The sequence below is a fragment of the Camelus bactrianus genome, chromosome 34 (genome assembly GCF_048773025.1).
Source record: "Camelus bactrianus isolate YW-2024 breed Bactrian camel chromosome 34, ASM4877302v1, whole genome shotgun sequence".
Taxonomy (NCBI): domain Eukaryota; kingdom Metazoa; phylum Chordata; class Mammalia; order Artiodactyla; family Camelidae; genus Camelus; species Camelus bactrianus.
The window spans coordinates 9,797,978-9,814,612 of NC_133572.1; the positions used below are offsets into that span (position 1 = coordinate 9,797,978).

Sequence of the window (16,635 nt, forward strand, 5' to 3'; positions counted from 1 at the left end):
TATGTGGAAGCATTTAGTGATCACAAGTGCTATACAAAGTTTGTTTTTCCTGCTGGGACCAACTGTGACTAGAAGGTAGAAGAAAAAGATGATGAAATAAGAGAGGTGGAAAAACGGAAATTGACACAACATTGTAAACTGACTGTACTTCAATTATAAAGAAAGTTTAAAAAAAGGTTAAAAAATTTTTTTTAAAAAGAGAGAGAGGTGGAAAGAGAGAAACAACTGGAGAAAGTATTCTAGACTGGTCTCTACCCACTCAGAACTCTACTGGAAATCAGTTTAAAAAAAACAAGAGCAGGCCTCTGTTTTTTGCACTCCATTCACCCCCGGTCCCCAGTCTCCACGCCAAAGGTCCCTTGTGCCAATGAAACAGAAGCCATTTATTAACATATAGCAAATACTGTTTATTGCAGACTTTTCGGCTGACTCATGTGAAAAAGGCACTATGAAAATTAATGAGTCTAGATAATCTCTCTAAATGGATTTATGTTAAAATATACAACATTCTTACATAACATCTGTTTCATATATGTGAAATAATATAACATTTAATGACAAAAAAATCATGTTTCCAAAAATAACATTTGTTGAAGGGTAAGTCTCTTTGCTCTACCTAGAATCTTTCACAGGATTAAAATATGTGTAAATTAAGTGTTTCTTATTACCAGAAAAACTTGACACAGATAAACACGTAAGATGGCCCCAATGTCCTTTTACTACTTATTACCAATATTTAGAACGGAGGCCTCCGTTAAGCAAAATACTGTCACACACACCAACGCAGGCTACTTCCTGTGACCGATTTTCAACGTATATAACCTCTTTTCCACTTGTGCTTTCTCATATATCAGAACACAGTATAGGTAATGAGCAGAATATAAATGAAATCAAAATACAAGCCATACAAGGAGAAACGATCAACAGAGCCATGACAAATAAACCGTCTTGGGAATGTTTCATAGGTTTCTATTTGCATGTCCAAGGCCTTGCTGTATTTTACAGTTCCTTCAATGTTTTCATCTTTAAACTGTTGGCATTAAGAACTTTAAATAAATCTAAATATTCTATCATTGAGTATGTTAAAAAAAAAAAAAAGAGAGAGAGAGGGACTTAAGTAAGCAGAGGCTAGCCTCAAGTTAGCTGCACCCTGAATGACACACACCGTAGTCACAGGCAAAAGTGAAATTGTCTACATTTCGAATCACGGGCAATATCTCTGGCTTTGTTGCAATAAATAAATTTCACCACTGTCAAAAAAAAAAAAGTCTGCTTAAGCATTGAGATGGGGATGAAGTAATTAATTCAGTAAAGGAAACCTCACGTTGGTAAAGTGTAGGCAAAACAGGTCCCCAGGTCAAAAAGTGCTATTTAAATTTTTTTTTAGTTTTAATAAAAATAATGGGCCTGGAAGCAAGCACTCTGCTTACTTATGTTTGCATTGCTTCTTTATGGCGATCAATCACGTAGACCAAGAAATAAGAATCTGACATTCCCTTCATGGCTTCTTAAAACAAAGCACGCTGGAATAATGCCAAGAATAATGGCGTTTAAAGACGAATTAGTGACTGCTTCCCTCATCGAAAGACTCCACTCCTGAATCGCTCGCAGCAGCACTGATTTTTTCCTGTCGTCTCCGCATGATTTCTTGCAACTCAGAGCTGCCGCTGTTATCCTAAAACACAAATGAGGTTCAGACAAGGTGGTCACTGGTTTGTGAGGTTGCAAATCATGTAATGAAATGGCCAGGGCTGACAGTCCTGGGTGTTTCTCTTCTAAGGTCCCTTGGGGAAAACAGAAGGCTGCCCTTCACGTAAGTGATGATTCTGGACTTCACTAACACCACATGAATCATTTGTCATTTACAATGTCTTAAGGCAATTCATTCACCAGGCCTTTCGCTTGAGCATGTTAAAGATAAATCAATAACACACGTGGAATGCTCTCCGCTCTCTGGGAGAAAGAAGAGACTGTATAATAAGATGCTAAGTTATCAGAGGATGCTCTTTAGGTCAAGCAAGATACGCATCTGCCTCTAGAGGATTCTAACTCAGGCCCGGAGGCTGGGCTCAGAAGACACCAAGTTTCCTCATACCACGGGGTTCTGACCCTCCGATGTCACGTTGGCTTTTCTCCTTTCCAAGCCTCCTGCCTACAACCCTCTTCACCCTCCTTGCTCCTCTCTCATCTCTGAAAGTCTCTGGCAACCAGGTGAGTCACCTAAAAGGTGAACTGGGCGAGAGAGAAGAATGTGGTGGGAAGGTGGCAGGGAGGACAGAGAGCCTCAGGTCTGCGGTCTCTGCCTCAGCTCACATCCAGAGCAAGAGACCAGGAGGAAGCGGGCACGGGGCGCAGGTGACAGTGACAGGGAGTCTGGACTGAAGGCATGCAGACGTGTTAGGGATGTGGAGCTTTCTACCATGACCCTGATGGAGTAATTTACACATTCGCAATACAATTAGAATGCGTAATGGTAACAAAAGTGCCTCAGAAAGGGTCTAATCCTGATTCACATTCAATACACAGAAAGCCGAATACAGAACCAACCAAGGCCCAGTGTCGTATGAAAAATTTCCAAGGAAAATATAATTTCTCCTGCCTGAGAATGGTCACGGGGCTGCATGCAGGAAGCTGCTCTACTGAGCTATTTAACTGTTGCATTTACACAATATACTTGCTAGAGATAATTATGTATTGATTTCATGCCAAAGCCTATATGCTTTCATTGGAGACCAAGTTTAATTTTCATGAAAGCTATTAAGAGCTGTGAGATGTAACAGTTAGAACCGCCACCCTTACAGAGCCCATTTTAAGCAGAGTAGGATACTGGAACCTTAAGTATATCCAATCTAGAAAACATTTACTCTCCGGCTTTCAGAGAAACAGCTATAACTGAATATTACACGTCAGGGCTCCCTCTTTTCAGCGACCCCTTTCTAATATTTCCCCTCCGATTATTTATACGTATAACCAGGCCTGAGGTACACAGCCACGGTTTTAGGACTCTATCACCTCTAACCTACTAGAATCCCCACACTAAACATTAAGGACATGCAAAAGAGTTCTGACTTCTTAAGTCACTTACCCACTCCAAGTGAATGAGTAACTAAAATTCCTACAGAAGAAGTTCATGCATATAAAATGAGAACATTAGGCTTTTCATTAAACGTCTGAAAGTATATGAAGCTCAAGCTTCATGTTACTTGAGCATTTTTAACAACTTAATCTCCCTGAAAATGGGCCCTGACGGTCTCCAGTGGCAAGTCACTAATACAGAGTCAAGTTTCATTCAGCTCTGTATGGAAGGCAAAGAAAGTGACCAGCGTGGACACACACATCGTCTCCAGAGCCTTCAAGTCGCAGACCACAAACCTGACTAACACAGGACAAGACCACCTCAGGCGGACAAGCCATACCTCTAATGCAGCCTTCTGTACAGTGATTTGGCTGAAGACTCTGGCCCCTTCCGGGCAGACTGTTCTCAGTTCATCCTTGTTGAGAGAGAAAAGTTGTGCACCATTTAATACTCCAAGACTATTGACAGTTCTGAAAAAATAAGGGAAAAAAAAAAAAAAAAGGAAAAGAAGGAAATAGAGCATTAAAAATACTGTCTGGGAAAAACAAAGGAGAAAAGTTTCTAGTCCTGATACAACCTCGCTTCTCTAGGTGTTCCATACACGGGAACCCAGAAAATGGCACTGCAGTGCTTAGGGCAATGACAAGGGACTGTCATGATGATGGCCCCGGGGCTACATAAGGTCATCGATGATGCAGTATCAAAAAAGAGTCAACTGGGTTTAGTATTCGTGTTGTGCAGTACCGATTCCTTGACATTTGGTGTTCGTAGAAGGAACTTTCTAGTAACCAGGCCATTAGCTGATCAAGTGTACCTCATTTTTCAGTCATGGTGGGTGACTGAGTTTATAATATGTCAAGTTCTCTTGAATATGTATTATTCAAATAGTTCAAATACGCATATTCAAATATGTGTACCAAATACACATAGCGTTTACAGAATTTTAGTTACAGATAAGTAGAAACTTCACCATGGGTTCACTAAAGGAAAGGTTCTATTAGATTATAATTTATAATAGGTAATGTTACCTATTTTCTTATTTGCCTGAAATCTATAATCTAATCGGCTGCAGCAGAAGGAAAGATTTGGTTCTGGGTCCCCCATGGTCTGGGGAGTCCAGCTAAGACCACGGTCCTACCCTGTGTGACCTTCTGAGGGAGAAAGACAGACACCGGCCTCAAAGCTGCCAACAGATTGCCTAAGGGGCCAACAGTGAACAGACACCGCCCTCTAGAAAATGGGGTGCTGCCAAATGATGGTTATGGTTATTTCTGCTTCTTCCAATTCTTTTTTAGCTATAAACAGCTACAGGCATTTCCTGAGCATGGAAACAGAGGCAGTTTGGGCTCTCACATTTTTTAAGAGTCATTTGTGACTTCTTGGTGATCAAATTGAAAACAGAACCGTAAAGGCTCCCCCGGGGAGACTTACACGGGGCTGAACCCCTTTGACTGCAGCCACGCCTTCACGTCCTCTGGTGTGGAGTCGTAAGTGATATTGACGACCGGCACGTTCTGCCGTGGCACGTGGAACTTCTTCTGGGCGGCGCTCCGGCCAATGGTCAGTCTGTGGATGAGTTCGTCCTGCACCTCCTCCATCTGAGATTTCCTTCCTAGACACCGATGCAGAGTAGGTTATTTCTGAAAGCTCCTAATATCTGTCACTCTCTCCAGAACCCCAATGCCAAGAGTCCTTTGACCCCAGTAGAACTTATAATCTGTTACTCCTGCCACCCGACCTTTCACCTTCACCAAGTATAAATTCCATGATCAATTATTAAAATGACTCCCTGTCTCTTCTCCTCTCTCTTTATTGTATTCATCTGGCAAAACCCCAACCCTTGTTAAATCTAACTTTCTGCTTATTCTTTGTGTGCACCTGCACACCGAGTATAACACAACAATGCTGAGCGATCTCATGTTAAATTCATGATTATAAACCTCCCCTGGGCTGTTAATACTCCCTGACAATCATACTACATTTCCTCAGGCCAGTGGTTTTCAAATGGGGGAAATTTTGACCCCAAGGGACATCAGGCAATGACTAGAGACACTTTTGGATATCACAAATAGGAGAAGAGTGGGGGAAGGAAGCTACCATCGTGTAGTGGGTAGGGGCCTGGGATGCAAAAGCATTCTGCAGTGCACACGGGTCAGTCTCCTACAACAGAGAATTACCCAGCTCCAAACATCAACAGGGCTCAGTCTGAGAAGTCCTGCCCCAGACCATGTAATTTGAGCACTGTTAGACAAGTGCTTCCTGTCTTCTTCCTCTGCAGACCTCTAACAAACACCCAGTCCTCCATGCCCACCCTGAGCTGTGACCTCACTTTCATAATTTCTGTAAAATAGAGAGGTTAGACGAGAACCTCCCTCAGTTCCCTAGGAGTCCCCCTGCACCCGCTGCTGGCCTGCCTTCCCACTACGTTATAGATGAGCTGTCTCCACACTCCCAACGCCAACCCCTCGCCACGGGCACTGGACTCCATGTCTTCTGTCTATTTAAATACTTTGACAGTAATCGCCCCCCTCCTTCTCCCTTGTTGTCTGTTCTCCTCTTTCACTGAACCATTTCAGCAGCATACAAACATGCTATTATTTTGTTGTTATTTTTCTCACCTTTAAATAAGCCCTGTCTTAACCCCTCACCCCCTCCCAGCGACTGCCCATTTCTCTACTCCCCTTTTAGCAAAACGCCATGAAAAGCTGTCTCTACTAGCAGATCCCAATTCCTGTTCTCCAGTTGTCCCCTAAATTCATTGCAGATTTGGCCCTACCCCTCCGCTCCATTTGCTCAACTCTAGTGGTCTGCACCCAGTCATTTCCTCATTTAATCTATCGGCAACATCTGAAGAAGCTGTCCCTCCTTGAAACACTTTCTCCTTGTGGTCTTCTGGACACTATGCCATCCTGACTTTCCTCCTGTCTCACTGGCCTCTCCTCTGTCCCCTTTTCTCAGAATCTTCTCGTCTGCCCAGCTCCCCAGGGCACCGTCCTTGGACCTCTTCCCTGTCTGCCTTCACCCCGTCAACGATCAGTGTGTGCTGGTCTCACGGCTTTAAATGCCATTTAAAAACTGCTGGCTATGCAAATCACTTCTCCAGTGCAGCCTGGTCCTCAGAACGCTAGATCCAGATGTGCCAGCTGTCTACCTGATCTATTCCTTTGGATGTCTGTTGGGTATCTCAGATACACCACGTCCAAATCTGAACTGCTTATGTTCTTCCTGAAGACTGGCTTTTATGCTAGAGTTCTCAACTTAGCCAGTAACTCTATTTTCCTAGTTCCTCCAGCAAAACACCATGGAGCCATGCCTGATTCCCCCTTACCCTCGATGACATCCAATTCATCAGCGAATCCTATTGGTCCCACCATTAAAATGTACCACAGATCCAATCTTTTCACTCCATTTTTTCCATTATCGGCTTCGTCTGAGCCACCAGCCTGTTCACAGGTCTCTCTGTGTCTACTGTGCACACCCCCACCCACTGCGCTTCATTCTTTTCTCAATACAGCAGCTAGCGGGACCCTTCTAGAATGTGAGTCAGACACACACAGACACACACACACACACACACAATTTGTATATCACCTGCAAGGATTAAGTACGAAGAACTGATACAGTAATACAATTAAAATACAATTAACGAACTTGGGAAGTGACAGTGACTTGGTCACTAAGGGAGCTTTTGTGACCATTTTTCTGATTTTTTTCCCCCAAGGAGAGCATTTTAGAAAGTGTTTGGGGCCCCTGAGAAATAAGTGAAAGTGTGAAATAATCAGTGTTATTTCAGTCTAATTTTTTTTATGCCTCAAGTATTCAGGAAACCTTTTGAAGAGGAAAGAAGTGGAAAGAGAAAGGAGGGAGGGCGGGAGAGAGGACACGGAGGTAGAGAGGGTGAGAGGGAACATTGCTGATTGTTACATTTACATGATACACAGTACACCTTTCATTGGTTAACTCTTAAATCACTATGATTTAGCCATACTTCCCTATAGCGTAGGAGTACATCTCAAAGAAATAAAAAAGAAAAAGTATCAGTACACTAAAAAATTAATTTTCTTATCTGCTGACTTAGCTACTGCAGGGTCCTCTCTAATGCACAGCATAATAATCTCCTTCCAGGGAACATAAAAATCTCTTCTAATGTGTTCCTGGCTTTGGTTTCCACGTGCAGCGTTCCAGCACAGAACAAACCAGACTAACTTCACACTTGTCTTTCTAAAACAACCCTCCTGATGCCAAAAGATTAAACTCAAAATAAAAGGACTAACATTTCAAAGGAAATGGAAGAAATGCAGAACTACTAAAGCACTGGCGTCTTCAAAAGTGGTAAGAGGGGAAGCTTTGTGAATCCTGCTCCAAGTCAGTCTGAATAGCTGACAGGACACAGGGCTGCCAGCAGCTGGTCTGCGGTCACACTTCAGAGAAGGAGCAGGGCTCTTGTCCTTGTTACACTTTAAACACAGGCCTGTTAACTTTCCTTCCTTGTTCATAGCTATTGGGTAACATTTTTATGGGTGAGAATTCAATTTACAGCTCCTTCCATTTTATTCTTATCTGAAGTCTAGGGTATAAGCAGAGAATGTAGGGAAAGTGAAGGGCATATTCTGAAAGAAACCGGGCTGCTGATAAAATAAATGTGCCTGGTTCTAAAAGAACTATTGAGAAACCCAAACATTCACTTAGAGGAGACATTCTCCAAAGAGGTACTCAAGAAAAACCTATCAAGACAGTATCTGTGTCGTAAAAAAAGAACTACCTTTATTTAATGCCAAACTATACTTTTGAGCGATCTTGAAAAGAAACGTTGTGTGAGTAAATGCAAACTTTTTGTTATTTTAAGGAAACAATTCATGTGTTAATTTTGGGAGAGATGTTTATGTATTACATTCCAGTGTCACCCTTTCACTTATGAAAAACAGACTTGAAAATGATGAATCACAATTATCCGGAGAGTTCTCTGTCTTTAAAGTGTTCCAACCCTGCCTCTTTCCCATTAGGCTATTCTTAGTTTCTTAGTCTCGGACAAAGAACAAAGTGTCCCAGCCCACGGCCTGTTGCAAAATTAAGGCTAGATGCCTATGAACTCCGACCCGAGGCCTGGAAAAAGAGTGCCCTGGTGTCAAAGAGGACTGTGCTGAAGTATCCAAGGCGGGGGATGTTATAAACTTGTGGTAAAAAGGAGGAAAGAACAGTCGTTTCTGAGAGGAAAAGTTTCCTGAGGGAAATCAATAAAAACATTTATAGAGCTTTTTCTCATCTCAAAACTATGCCTTTAGTGTCTGGAAAAAAAAAAAGAAAAAAAAAAGCAGCTTTTAAAAAAATACACAAAAATATTTAAAAATTTAGTAGCAAGTTATATTTATACACACACGCACACACACACACAGGCATAGTTGTTTTTGCTGCACAAAAAGAGTTAATCATTTTTCCAAAGCTTCGTTTCTCCATTAGTTCTTTGGTAAGGTCAGGAAATGGGTAAGTCGGTGATTTAAACTGGCTATACCCTCAGTTGAGAAAGTAACGTATAAAAGCAGGTTTATGCCTAGTGCATTTAACTCGATTTTCTAGAACAATTAAATACTAAGAGTTTCCGAGTCTTCTTTTTGAACAATTTTTAATGTATCAAGAATGACCAAAACTCAATAGGTGGGGCTATGATTTACTGAGATGAGAAAAACAGTACGGTAAAAAAATGGGAGTGCAAGATTCAATGATTCGATTTTGAACTTGAATTTCCAGCATACAATCTCAGCTATAAAGGTACTAGTTCATTACATGTATCTGGATGTCAGAGATGAGATTTACTATGAAGACAAATTTGGGAGATATGCCTTTTCCAACAGCATAGACGGTATTGAAAGAAATTAAAATATGATCACTTACAGTAAAAGTATGTTTGCATGAGAAAAGAACCCAGCACTGAGCCCTGGGAGAGGCCACTGGACAGTATGAAAGATACCCTTAACACACACACACACACTTTATATACTCTTATCATATTGAGAAAATATCTTTCTGGCTCTAGTTTTCCAAGAATTTTTATATATCAAGCCTAGATAAAGCAAAGTAATTTTATAATACTTTAAAAACCATGATTTGAAGATTAAGCAGATAAGACAGATAGGATAAGGAAAAACAAAATAAAAATTATCTCAGAATTACCTTCAACATTCAAATTCTCTACACTGCTGTTCCCCAGTACTAACAAGGGTAATCCAAAGCTGGCCGTAGTGTCTTTTCTTTTAGTTTCCTTAAATCTGGTTTTCATAGTAACCACTCTTATGAAAAATAAAATTTAAACTTATGAACATATGAAGTTAAAGTGTAAATCACATAAAATCTGAATCTGGAGGGCAAACTTGAAACTGCTATTGGCAGGTTGATTATCCTAAGCTAGTGTGATTGTATGTATATATATGTAACTATTTACTACCTGCTTATAATGTGTCATATTAGTTAAAATCAATCAGTACCACTGACATTTTGAGCCAGATAACCCTGCTGTGCAGGGGGAGGGAGGAGCCGTCCCGGTCATCTTAGGATGTTGTGAATTACATCCCTAACGTCTACCTATTTCAGATGCCAGTAGCATCCATCCAACTGTGATCAAAGTATGTCTCCAGACAAATACCAGCTGTCCCCAGGGGAAGGGGTAAAATCACCCTTGGCTGAGAACAACTGATCTAAGTCATTTACCTGCATTATTTCATTAAATCCTCACAATTATCCTATGAAGTTGCTATCATTATTCCCCACTTTACAGATATTAAAGTATAGAGAGGATTATTAAATTGTGGAAGGTCTCACTGCCAGCAGGTGATGTTTTACTGCACAAACTCAAGTGCGTCTGGCTCCAGAGTTTGCATTCAACCACCACAATGTATTGGAAGACGTGTAGAAATGCACATATTAGAGAGCAGAGAGAACTCCCAGTTTCTCAGAATTACTTGGAGGATGAGAAACTAGGTCAAAGTCTTTGCCATCTATGAAGCACCGTGCAAAGGACTATTATTTATACTCAATGATATTTACTACCAGCAGAACCAACAATGAACAAGTTTTACTTAGCAGTGCTTTAATTTCCCAGAAGAAACTGTCTATTTTTTGCCTCCCTGGGAAACTTACGGTCCACGGGAATTTGTTTTTGTCTCTGGCTGTCTCGCACGATACTGCCACCACTGTCACTGGAGCTGCTGTTCTGACGGATGACGTTTGCCGGGACCTTTGACACAGGAACGGGTGCTGGAGCAGAGGGTGGAAGGGGGACCGGGACGGGGGCTGGTGTTGGAGGAGGTGACGGAGCAGAGGGGATGTCAGTTGGTCTTGGACCATATTCCATCCTTTGTTTCTATAAAAAGACAAATAATTAATTTGAAGTTGTAAAAATGTAAACCTAGGCTAGGAAAACAAATTATATTTTGATGGGACATTGTTGGCTATTTATGTGTAAAACTCACTTGCAAATCCATGGCAAGTGTGCATATTTATACACATACACTAACCCCCATGTACCCACATCTGTACCCACATATGTATATGTGCCATATACAAAAAATACACAACCCCCCCATCCTACATGATATAATAGTTATTAAAAATTATATTTTAAATGCTCTACATATATGTTCAAAATCCAAATGTAAATTAAGGAGTCAAAAGGATACACCAAAAGCAAATAGCAGTATTAATAACAGTAATAAATGTCAAAAAAACTAAATTTGAACCTGGAATCACACAAGATCAGGCTAAGTCAAAGGATTTCTGATTATTTTATAATTTCCATTAATAACAACTTCTAATTGCCTTAGAAGTCTAAATATCAATAACACATAGCATTACTCACTCCTTATTGTAAATGTATGTTATATTCAAGAGTGTTTATACTGTTTTCAAGTAATTTGTTAAGAAGAGGCACAATATTTCAGTAGATAAAAGAACTGTGCTTTAAAATAAAGTAACTTTAAAACACTGTTTATTTTTCCAAGTAATAACCCTTTCTGCCATCATCTTAATATTAATTTACTAAGTTTAGACACTTGCCTTATTAAAACGGGATTGTGGTGAGGGTAATGGGATGGTCGTTAATTAAATGTTGATGACTACATCTCAGAGCATGTACTTAGAAAATTCCATGTGGAGATTTGTACTCAAAAAAGGTGGATGTGATAGAATATATAAAAACTTTCAGCAATTTTAAAATCATGGCTATTATAAAACTATTTGTGGATATTCCCCATTAAACGGCATACAATAGTTAAAACTTTCAACAAAATAATTTTAATAGATAACAATCGGAGTTAAGTTCCAAATTCTCAAAAGGCATTTTTTAAGGACAGAATCAAAGACACAGAGCACTGACTTATAATTTAGGTACAGTTTAGATACTGTCCTGTCACAATTTTAATTATTCTAAAATTCAGGGTTAACAGATGAAACACAAAAAGCAGGCCTTTTGGTAATCTGGTCCTTTGGTGAGAACAGGATTTACTTTTAATTTTTAAATTGGCCCAAATATAAGGTAATATTGATTTTAAAAGAGGCCCCCCCCCCCAATTTCCACAGAGATCAAAAACATAAAACACCACACACATCACTTTTTAAATTATGATTTAAAAAAAACAACACACAACCGTCACAGGCACCCTCAGAGCAAATGAGTAACACCTGTGGAAACCAGCGTGGGGCGCAGCCCTGGCTCTCTGCTGTCTCTTTAAAAGCTACCTCTCACCAGCCAACGGGGTGGAGAAGGTGGGCAGGGCATGAAACGAGGATGGGAGAAGAGGAGAAAGAAGCCTTTATAATGCTCCTGTTTCTTGGAGGGGGATGGAAGGGAGGTGGAGAGAGGCCAGGAGGAAGGGGAGAAGTGGGGGTGAAATGTATAGAGGAAACCACGGAGTTGGATGGGAGAGAAACAGACACTGCTGATTCTCTCAGCACTCAAGGCCTAGGAACGCTTCTAATATATTCAGTAATGGAGTTCATTATCACATTATTATTATTATTATTACCATCATCATCATCCACAAAACAATGTTCCTATATTTGGGCCAATAAAATATTTCAAGCAATCAAAATACAGCAAACATCACCACAATGCGATACTTAGCACACACCAAAGTCATCTGCTTAATGTATACGCAAGATTCCCTCGACAAAGATGTCTTCCGTACGTAATTTCACGAAGGGTTAGTGTATTCTCGCATTCGGATTTCAAACGTGTCAGTTTAAATGATTGCTTTTAAAGCTTCAACAAACAAGTGCTGTCAGCTCTGCATTCCATGATACAATTCATGTTTTTTGCTTTCAGAAAAACAAGAACAGCTCGTGTTTTGCTATCGGTCAAAAAATACTGTGGAAAACTGAATACCTGTGTTACTGTCACAATCAAGCCTGCAGACAGGCTCACCAAGCCTTCTGTGCCTCATTTCAGTCATCTGTCCTTGCCATATAATGCAACTTTATCAGTTTAACCTATCAGAATAGACTTATAATGTGTGTATGTATATATATATATAATATAAAGAGAAACCTTATGAACATTTTTCATGAATTATGTCATGAATTTTATTTACTTGCATATTTTCCCCTGTTCTTGATCCTCCTTCCTGCCTCATGCTTCCAACCCCTGGAATGAAAAGGCGGGATGTACCTTCCTCAAATCATTACGACCTGTTCTGACACGGAAACCAAGGTAGCTTTTCTGTGGAAACTAATGAGTCATCCTCTGAGTGAAGGAAACAGAATCAGTGTTGACTCTTGGAGTCACTTTTCTCTGTCCCTCCCCGTCTCCTCCACTCCCTTTTACTCACCACCCAAGCACTGCTCTTCCCTTCAGCACCACTGCCTCCTGGTTATTTCTGGTTGGAGGCAGGGAGCCGGCGACGCCTCGAACTTTGGGAAGTCTTGGAGAGCAGAACTCTACCCTGAACTTTTCATCTCCTGAACCAAGGGTGCTGAATTGCCAAATCCAAAAAGAAATCTTGACCAACTGTTCCCAGTCTGCCTGGGACTCTCCCAGTTTCAGCCCATGTTCCTACAAACCTCTCAGTCGTGAACAAACTGGGACGACTGGTCACCTTGGTGTGGCCCTACTTTCGTACCATCACTGTCACTTCCTAACTCTTGCCTTTTATCACCCACAAATATATTTAAAGTTTTGCTTAAAACAAAATCTGTTTTTTTCTCTTTCCCTGAAAGAAGTCAGAATCACTAGCCCCCATGGAAAATACATTTTTCTGTTGATAATTAAATCCAAATGAGTCATGTTGCTTTAGCTAGTAAAGCTGATAGAAACTCTCCAGGATTAAGGATGGTGATCTAGAGATAAACCCCTGGTTCACGCAGGTACTGCTTCAGAGGGGAAATTATGCAAGCAAGCAACACAAAGCCGTAACAACGAACTGTTCTTAAAAATGTAACCTACACATTTTTTTTTTCCTCTAAATTTAGTCTCTTTGGAATTCTGCAGTGAAAACTAGGCACAGCTGGAACATTTGGAGGGTGTTAAGTCCAGAGACTGAATCCAAAAAAAGTCCATTAAAAAGAAAGTGCCTTGAGGGAACAAATGTGGGTTACCTCTGACAGCTCGCCAAGTAATTGCTATTAGGAAAATGCAGCAAATCACGTCAAATGAGAACATCGAACATAGGGGACGGAACGAAAAGAATACCAATTATACTTCACATCAAATATCAGAAAACATGAGCAAATTCATTTCTGACAGTAAAATTACCTGCCCACAAATCAAGCAAATCCACCAGGGAAGGCGCCTGTAAATATATAATTAATTTCCACCGCTATCTAGTCAAGGGAAACTAGCTGTATAGACTCTCACTGCAGTATAAACTGGGTCGAGTATTTCAGTAACTATTTGTGTGCCAGGGTATTGTTTTAAAAATATTAAGATAAAGGTTCATCCTATTTTTACAGCTTATAAGGAATACAAGTACATTAAATGTCAGGCTAATTCTCTTAATAATCTGATTTACAAAAGGAAATTAATATATATCAGTGTGTTTTAGTGAGCTTCAGTTGAACTTGTAAGCAGGTAAACAGAAAATTCTACAATTCTGTACATATGCATATCGGGCAGTTTTATATATATATATATATATATGAAAGGAGGGTGGTATTATTCAAATTATTGTAAAAAATATTTGGAAAAATGTCAACACATGAAGCAGAATAAAAAAGTAACCACCCCTGTCTAGAAACCATGCCTCTAATTAATAGACGGATAGAGTGTTCTGAGATAAACTTTAAAAATTTGTTTAACAATTCAATCGTATCAGGAAGTTGGTCTGCTGGAATGAGTATACAAACATCTTTAGTAACACGGTCACTCTCTGCCCAGCAGTACCTGAATATCTGGATTAAGCTTGAAAAACAGAGCATTCATAACAGGAGCTGAAATTAGTAGGGCTAGCGGTTTAGTATTCCCCTGCAGGAAACATGGCCACAGTTAATTCAGGGCTACTTAAACACGTATAATAAAAAGTAACAAAATTTTATGTCTAGACTGGACTGTGGAGATCATGAAACCCCCTGGCCCCTTCCATCTCACAGCTCAGCAACCGGAGCTCAGAAAAATAAGGTGCTTTCTTTAAAGTCATGCAGCTAGTCAGTGCCAGAGCCAGGACTAGAACCCTCACCTCCCAGTACCTAGACTGGGGCTGTTTCCACAGTATAACATCTCTTGCTAGGAGATAGAGCAGACGGGAGACTTCCTGTTGCATTTACAGGACCACAGTGACCAGACATTCCAAATTATTTGCATCTTGGTAGAGTAAGAATATCTGCAATAATGATGAGCACAGAGACTCGGTAATTAATAATAAATAAAAGAGTTCTTTAGCCAAGCCTCTTAGGATATTGGAAATAACAGAATGGCAGAGGCTGGTTTTGACTCTTGGCATAGAGCATGAAAGTGATTCTGGTAGATGAACAGTCAAAGTGCTGGAGGTCAGGAGTTGAGTCAAAAGAAGTATCAGGAAATGTGATGTGGCCAGTGGCTTCCAGGTGGGGGGAAGGCACCCGGGATGCCCATTCGCTGTCCAGCTCAAGGACCGCAAAGCCCTGGAATGCTCTACAACAGAACTTTCATCAAAAGGCATGTATGTCATTTATCGTCATTTCTCCATAATCTCTCATAAACATTCACTTCCTTGTCCCTGTGGTCTCGTCCAATCTTCTTTTTAATGTTCCACATCTTTCCTAAATTCTTTATTACCTCCCTGTCCTTTATTTTTAGAACTTTGCTGAAGCCATGGTGGGGAAACACATTCGGTGGGACTGGCTGTCTTTACAGAGCTGTTAAAAATCACTCCAAATGTGAGGTTATTAAATAGCTTGGACTCACAGGGACATTGGGTGGCAATTCAACACCTAGCCGTGACTGGTGCCAGGTATGTGCGTCCCTGGCGTCCGAAGAGAATCTCTAACCAAAAATGTGTGAGCCACAGGCAAGGCAGCCCTTGCCCTCACCTAGGGACTGCTCTTATCCATACATACTTCTTCACAGGAAAGATAAGTGCGTGAAAATAACAGTCCTACTTCCGTGCATTTTTAAAACCTCTGGTGACCTGTAGATGCCACATGGAAATAATTTACATCTAATTCCCTTATTCCCACCATTCAAAAAAATGTCTGCTTTCTAAGTGAATTACATAAGTTGGATTACTTTCCCGAATGAGTTAAAAAGTGAAAGAATGAATGAAATCCAAGGGATGGATGCATAAAGCAAAAATCCAGTTCCAAGGATGGTGACTGATCAGATCAACACAGCACAATGCACGGTAAACCTACTCCGGGAAGGTGTCATTTTAAGCACTCATACAGTGAAAAACTATATCCTTACCCTCAACGAGACGTAAGGGTAAGCACTGTTCCTCGGGACATATCAGAGCATGGGTTCTGATTCCAGAGTCCTGGGTCCCCACCCTGGCTTCATGAGGCTGTGCAACCGTGGGCAAGTCAGCTCTCTGTGCCTAAATTTCCACATATGTAAACTGTGCCTATTTCACAGGGCTGTCGTGGGAATTCAGTGGACCAGTATTTGTGGAGTCCTTGAACAACCCGGCACTCAGCCGGAGCGTCTTTCTGCAGGGCAGTACAAGGGTTCTAAGATGTTTTTGTAAGAAGTGTCTTTAAACTTCTGTAAAATTTTGGTATCATTGGATGGATGAGACAGGGGGAAAGCGTGGGCCATTTCTGAAGAAGGAGGGGGGTCCCTGCTCCTGATGCACAAGCTCAGAGGGGAGGGGCAAAGCCGGGGCGGCACGGAGGTTTGATTCTGGGTGGCGGGTTTAATAGAGGATCTGCTCAGTGCTTGGATTTCTGTCTTTCTTTTCATCGAACGCAAGATGCTGGCACTCAATACATTTGTGGAGGAAGGAATGAGAAGAGGGGTAGGACACAGGATTGCTTTTGGTGTGTTTGTAATCCAGCACAGTTCTGCGTGTCTAGGGTGTCAGGACCATAGCAACCTATGGAAATGTAGTGGCATTTTATTGCCATTCTGATATAAGCTGCAGGGCTTTTCTTTGGATATTTTA

The 16,635-nt window shown here is 40.9% G+C and overlaps 1 protein-coding gene across 6 annotated transcripts in view; it reads right to left on the reverse strand.

Moving 5' to 3' along the window:
* Positions 1 to 382: 382 nt before the first annotated feature.
* EPS8 (EGFR pathway substrate 8, signaling adaptor) overlaps positions 383 to 16,635 on the reverse strand; it is a 147,829-nt gene continuing 131,576 nt past the window's right edge. For all 6 annotated transcript variants that reach the window (XM_074357470.1, XM_074357467.1, XM_074357468.1 and 3 more), the window contains 4 exons: positions 10,208 to 10,430; positions 4,508 to 4,688; positions 3,417 to 3,546; positions 383 to 1,675 (listed from right to left, as the gene is read on the reverse strand). In XM_074357470.1, the coding sequence (XP_074213571.1) occupies positions 1,562 to 1,675; positions 3,417 to 3,546; positions 4,508 to 4,688; positions 10,208 to 10,430 (648 nt within the window). In that variant the 3' untranslated portion in view covers positions 383 to 1,561. The remainder of the gene's footprint in view (positions 1,676 to 3,416; positions 3,547 to 4,507; positions 4,689 to 10,207; positions 10,431 to 16,635) is intronic.